General features: G+C 42.3%; 1 protein-coding gene across 2 annotated transcripts; it reads right to left on the bottom strand.

Moving 5' to 3' along the window:
• Positions 1-3,473: 3,473 nt before the first annotated feature.
• LOC123125153 (protein farnesyltransferase/geranylgeranyltransferase type-1 subunit alpha) lies at positions 3,474-6,118 on the bottom strand. Of its 2 annotated transcripts, XM_044545682.1 has the most exons (5): positions 6,009-6,118; positions 4,742-4,838; positions 4,431-4,568; positions 4,184-4,279; positions 3,474-3,899 (listed from the first exon to the last, which is right to left on the bottom strand). In XM_044545682.1, exons 1-5 carry the CDS (start codon positions 6,116-6,118, stop codon positions 3,474-3,476), a joined length of 867 nt encoding a protein of 288 aa, XP_044401617.1. The 2 variants fall into 2 exon arrangements, 1 of the variants encoding a protein (XP_044401617.1); XR_006461307.1 differs by lacking the exons at positions 3,474-3,899; positions 6,009-6,118 and having other exon boundaries at positions 3,957-4,279; positions 4,431-4,551; positions 4,742-4,868.
• Positions 6,119-6,686: the final 568 nt, after the last annotated feature.

Below are 6,686 nucleotides of genomic sequence, written 5' to 3'. Positions count from 1 at the left end.
TATGGACAATGGCAAAGTATGAAGACACCGAATGTCCACGACATATATGTTGTGTGAAAACGTCTATAAATCTACTAACATGTATTTTGTTTAAGTTTTCACAAAAATTATAAGAATGCAGCAATTTTATCATTTACCATTGGAACTCGAGAAAACAAGAATAACAAATACCATATGGAAATAAAAGGTCAGAATAGAGAACCATCAACTTTAGCCACTACATACACAACCAATCTTTGGACTGCTAAATCTAGGAGCACAACTCCGGAGAAAACAAGATGGCAATGGCAAGACTTAACAAATGGAACTTTCTTGTGATTATCACATCCTTGAGAGTTCACTACCAAATCGAGAACACGCCGCTATAACTTCAACTCTTGCTATGGTTCCTAGCTACTATAGTCAGGATAGATTGTACGAGAGATTCTAAGACCTTTTACATGGGATGTAGGAACTATATATGACTTGTTAGATTGAAGACATGTATGGTTGTGGATCCCCAAATATCTAGAACCTAACATAGTGAGTTGATGGATCCAAGAGTAGAGTTAGATGTTTTTTGACTGGTGGTAGAGGGTTAGATGTGTACTAAGGTGTGGTTGTGGGAAACACTACACATGGTAGTAATGTAATAGTTTTTATTATATTGTTTTATACATACCAATATGAAGGTATTTTCAAAATTATACTAGAATCCATGGACTCACATGCATTTTATTCATTTAACACACTTTAAAAAACCTTAAATATAGTATATGAATATACATAGAATGATAAAGTAATATATATACTACCACATGCTAGTATCTTGGACATGATGGTAACTACCACCCAGTGGTAGTATATGAGACATGAGAGTAACTACCACGGGGAGGGATTGTGCAGGAGATCCCAAGAGATACACATCCCTTGACATTATTTAATAAAAGAACTGACTTATGGCCATGTGAATTATAACTAAAAATAGAATCTCGAGAAATCAAAGGCTTCAAAACCCTACGAAGAAGTAGAATCACACAGCTCCATCTTAATCCAAACTACCCGGCGCTCAATCAAACTGCTATAAGGTAACACAACAATGAAAGATATATAATGTCCTTACACTTCAAAAAGAGTTGTGGTGGGGCTTCAATGATGGTGGTAGGGATGAATTTAAGAGAAGTACAATATATGATGTAGTTCACTAGTCAGGTAAAAACATGTGGAAAGCTTCATAAGACAAACAAGAATGGAAACATTGAATTAACAAAAATAAATCAACCATCCAAAAAGGTACTACAATTTGATCGATATTACTAGTAAAATTAGTATAGATGTTGCAGTGCCAAATCGAGAACGCCCCCATACCTCAAACTCTTGGTATGGCTCCAGCCAACTGTAATTGGGATCGGCCGCGTGGAGAGACGCCAAGTACTGATAGAAGGATTGTCGGGTGCATAGATGGCCCGACAGATTGGTGGCGGCTATGGTTATGGATGCCAAGATTCAAACCCTAACACACTAAGTTGAAGGATCAAAGGGTAGGTTTAGAAGTGTTATGCGCAAAGGCAAGGTTGTGGGATGAGCGGGGGTGTTACTGGGATCTCGAGCGCTGGGAGGAGACCGAGCATAGGAGAAGAAATGTCATTGGAGATGGAGAGTTGGTGGAGGATGAGAGGGAAATGACGAAGGAGATGAGGAAAGGGACGGGCTCGGGTAAGTTGGGGCAATTTTTATAGGGGGGGGGGGGGGGGGGGAACGCGTTTGTTTGTTTCTTTTTACAAAGGGAAAGCGCGTTTGTTTGTTGGAAGCATAAGAAAGTCATGTGTTAATTCTCTTTTTCTTTCTGTTTTTCCGTTGCCTTGGTTAGGAATCTTTTATTGGTGCCAGCTTAGAATATAGGATCCAGCTTGCCTGCTCCCTCCCGATGCTCCCAGCCGTGCTCCCACTTCATCGTACGCCTGCTTTTTCCTTTTTCCTTCCTAATCTAATCATCCCCTTGATTTTAACGGGGTGGGCCCGGGCTTTATTTTGTTCCAATCAAATGTAGCTACGTACGCGGGAGCACAGATGGGCGCACGCGTGGGGTGCAGGCAAGTCTCATCCTAGAATATATGCAGAGAGGATTGGTTTAGGGGATCTCATGATATGCACATCCCCTGGTATTAGTTGATTAAGAACACAAAAGTATGTTCACGTGAATCACAATTGGAAATATATTCTCTGATCAAATTTAATGGGAAACCGAAGGCTAAAAAAAAGCTACCAGGAGAAACTAAAATCACCTAGCTCCTTAATCCAAACAACACATTTCTCGATGAAAACTGCTACAAGGTCCCACAATAAGGAAAGGTGATGATGAGCTTCACTTCGAGAAGAGCAATGGCACTGTGGCAGCCTCCCATGAGGGTGCAAGAACAGCTTTGGAGAGAACACCATTACAATACTCCCTCTGTTTCTTTTCTTTTTACACCGCTGTCTAAATTTGAACTCTCCAAAGTTGGATCAAATTTATATTAAAAAAATTAACATTTGCAATACAAAATTAATATAATCAAATCCATCATGGAATATATGTTCCTTCCTATATGTTCATATTATATTTATTTGATGTTGTAAATCCTCATATTTTTTTAATTTAAATTTGGCCGAACTTTACGAATTTGACTTTAGAGAAATCTAATATGCATAGTAAAAAGAAAAGGAGGAAGTATATGGTGTAGTTCATGATAAGAGACAGAAAACCTAGTGAGACAAGGAAAAATCCGTCATGAAATTAACAAAAAAAATCCCAAAAAGATGCTATAATCTTGGGAAAATGGAACCCACCACCCAAATAGTTAAAATAAATGTGTCTAAAACATAGGGAAACAAAATATAAACTGATAATAATGCGTGAGTACATGACTGAAAACATGTGCAGAGCATGATTCCGCTGTCCCAAATATAACTCTATTAGTTGTCTTTAAGTCAAACATAAGTTCGGCAGAAAAGAGACAAAACTAATATATATGATTGGGTATTGTGGGTGTTGATGTAAGTTTAAATTAAGACAAAACTAATATATGTGACTCGTATTTTGGAAGGAGGGAATACAGGATGATTTCATCAGCACACATTGGTACAAAAACTAATAATTTGATGATTGTGTACATGCATTAGGTACAGATCACAACAACAGACTCAACTGTAAACAAGGCAAAGTGACAGAAGCAGATTTCAGGATTTTCACACCACCCGTGGCCGTTACTGTAACAATCTTCTCGTTGGAGTTTGATTGGTTATTCTCATTCTGCTAACATGTTAATATCAGGCAGTAACATATTCACACAAGACATTGTTGGGCATGTTGTCATTGATTGATTTTTTCGAGTAAAATCAATACAAATTTTGTTCCGCGCCAAGAAGAAAAGGTTTTTCATACAGTGCGTCAACCCCTTCGATTGAGTTTACATCATGCTGCTAAAACTATCTTCAGCTGAGTTTTTAGATGTCTAAGAAGAAAGAGTGGTCTGGTACCATGACCAGTAGTTTATCCGCAGGGGGTCACATTTCTGCAGGATTGAGCAGACAATTACTGCAATATCAGCATGTCCCGTTTCAGGATCAGAGTTCTCCATTGCTTTGATGGTTCCTTTAAGTTCATCCGAAGGCTGCAAACCCATACGAAGAAGATCAAGCAAGAAGCTCAAAGCAAATACGCATGTCCAATCCTTATTCAGGACCTTGAGGCAAGCATCAGAAATGCGATTATCAGCCACCAGCAAATTGTTATCATCCTTATATAAACCTCTGAGGTATCTCCAGGGGCTTTCATTCTGAGGGTTCACCATAATGGCCTCAACTGTGTAATCTACTTCTGAGTCGCGCATTGCCGCAAGGCCCCCAAGAATTGGTGACCGTGTTACCAGAAGGTATCTCTGTTGCAACAACAACAAAAAACATACTTTAGTGTAATTCTAAATATTTGGCCTTAATTCCTCGTCAGTAGAAAAAGGCACTCGCAAGGAAGAAGTTGGTTACCAGGTAAAACCAAAATCAATAAAAAGTTAATAAATCAAGAACAAGAATGGAGATTGCAAGGCTGTTTTGATGAAATTAAGGCACGATGATCCATGAAACTCTACCGATGGTGAAGAATCTGAAGTGAAATGGCATATCATAAACACACAAGAAAGCATCCAAAGAAGGACAAGCAAATGACCTGATTCCAAGCTGAGTTATTGAAGACATCTTCCTCAAGAAGCTGGTTGCAGTACTGCAGTTCACTCTCCCATCCACCCAATGATTGAAGAACCCACTGCAACAATTATAGCAAATCAATTACATTATTATAACCAATATTCTCTTGGTACTACAATTGCTTAGTACAGCAGCCACGCGAGAAGTAACAAGCTTAAAGTATACAAACATCCAACTTGTACTGAACATCAAAAGGAGATAATGCATACCTGCCTATGGGACCAAGCATGGTAGTTTTTAGCATCCATAGCAAGTATCTTCCTTGTGAAGTCATGTTCACTATTTGCAGCATCTGGTCCTATTTTCTCAGCAAGCCATCTCTTGTGATGCCTGAGGGGAAAATATCCCTGGAGGGTTAGTTGGAATTTCACCATAGAGAAAGAAAAGAGTGAGTTTGAATTATGAAAGGATAAAAATATAAGCAAGTGGTAACTCATGCAGAACTCCACAGCCGCCAAATAGGAGATTAGTTTCTTGTCAAACGCTTGATGTAATATTAAGCTTATTGCATGGGACTCACCAGACTTGGTAATTTTTTTGGATTAGATTCAGCAATTTGGTCCACAAAATGCATTTCTAGCAATAAATCAACATCCAGTGCCTCTAGAACAACGCGCCTGAAACGCCATACGTATCAAGCAGAAAAGCACCAACCAAGTTAACAAGAATAGCCACTAAAAGGATGGATGTGGATCCAAAGAAAATGCACCACGCTGGCTACAAAACAACGGCAAACTATACCGACAGAAAATCAAACTCCAGCCACATTGCTCTGTCTTCCTACACTAAACTGGAAACCACAAAAATCGAATGGGCTAAACAGCAAGCCGGAACCCTCTTTCTAGAGTAGAGACTCCACTCTTACCTCTAAACAACGCCGCACGCCGATAGCATAGCTGGATCGCCCTCCACATCACACTTAGCCATCCACCTACCTACTGCCTGTTACACTTCGAAGCCTCGTCTACTAAACGTCACACTCAGCCATCCACCTACCTACTGCCCTGTTACACTAATTTGAAGCCTCGTCTACTAAAAGCAAAGTTTTAAATAGCGCAAGATAGGACGCAATATCGGCGCTGTAGTGGCCAGGAAAGGGGTTGCGCTATGATACGTTGCTCGAGTGCCTTCGCGAGCTAATAGTGTCGCTAAGAGTTATTTAGCGCTAAATTTCTGCATAGAAATAGCATTAGCGTCCCGCTTCGATCCAAAAAATTTAGCCCAAAATTGAAAGAGCCAAGTGGGCTAAAGCCCAAAAGTTGATCGAATCTAACCCTATCTCATCCCCCCCCCCCCGCGTTCTCTGAAGCGAATGGCGGCACCACTGGCGATGGGCGATGGCCACCGGCTGAGGACGCCGACGGCGTCCTGAGCAGCTCACGGCTTCCCCTTCTCCCGGCCTCCCTTCCCCAGGTCGTCCGCATCGCCTCCCCTAAGTCACCAGGCTCCTCTTCCTTAGGTCGACGCCGGACGCGACTCAAGTCACCGCCGTACTCGACTCAGATCGCCGGCTTTGCCCATGGCGCCGCCGGACTCTCCCACGGCCCTGCTGCATCAACTCCACTACTTCATCAATCGTCATCCAGATCCGGCCTCTACTGCCACCATGATCCTGCTGGATTGGATTTATTTACCCAAAACCACCACACTTGAGGCTAGGGTAACAACTTAATACCAGATTTGTGCCAGGGCACAAAAAACAACCAAAATTGTGCCTAATCTGTAAAGCAGAGCACTGATGCTCAGATTTGGTCGAGAAAACAGCGAAACTGACAAGTTAGGCCCACCTGTCGGGCTGATGTGGCGTGCTTGTGTGGACAATATGCTGAGTTGGAGGGGTGTCCCACATGTCAGCCTCATATCGTTTTCCCCTTATTTTCCTCTTCTTCCTCCTCATCTTTATCTCTCTCTCCCCATCCTATCCCATCAGGGTCGCCATCGCCGACGACCCGAGGCCCTCGTGCACCGGCTCGTTGAGGAGCTCCGGCCTGGGCCACCGTAGGCCAAGGCAGGCCGCCGCCCACCTTATCATTCTGAAGCTCTGCAGACGGCGTCGCCCTGAGCTGCTCCGGCTGCCCACAAGCTGCTCGATGTAATGCCCCATAGAAAGGCAGATAGGAAGAAGATGATCGTGTAGTCACTGACATGCGGGGTCCGCATATCATTTGCCAACTCAGTTGTTTACTATTTTTTTTGTGCTTGGTCTTTGCCACGTCAGTCTGACCGGTGGGTCCTACCTGTCAGTTTTGCTGTTTTCGCGAGTAAATGAGACAATCAGCGCTCCGCGTTAGTCGTTAGGCGCAAATTTGGTGGTTCTTTGTACCCTGCCTCATATGTGGTACCAAGTTGTTACCCTAGCCCCAAGTGTGGTGGTTTTGGGTAAATAACTCTATGGATTGCAAATTTGTAGTGCACCACTAGGCGCTGTTACACCGTCTCCTTTCAGTCAGCCTAAGATTTATTGG

The sequence above is a fragment of the Triticum aestivum genome, chromosome 5D (genome assembly GCF_018294505.1).
Source record: "Triticum aestivum cultivar Chinese Spring chromosome 5D, IWGSC CS RefSeq v2.1, whole genome shotgun sequence".
NCBI lineage: Eukaryota > Viridiplantae > Streptophyta > Magnoliopsida > Poales > Poaceae > Triticum > Triticum aestivum.
Note: the sequence above shows the minus strand (reverse complement) of the source record. Positions and strands in the feature narration are given on the sequence as shown.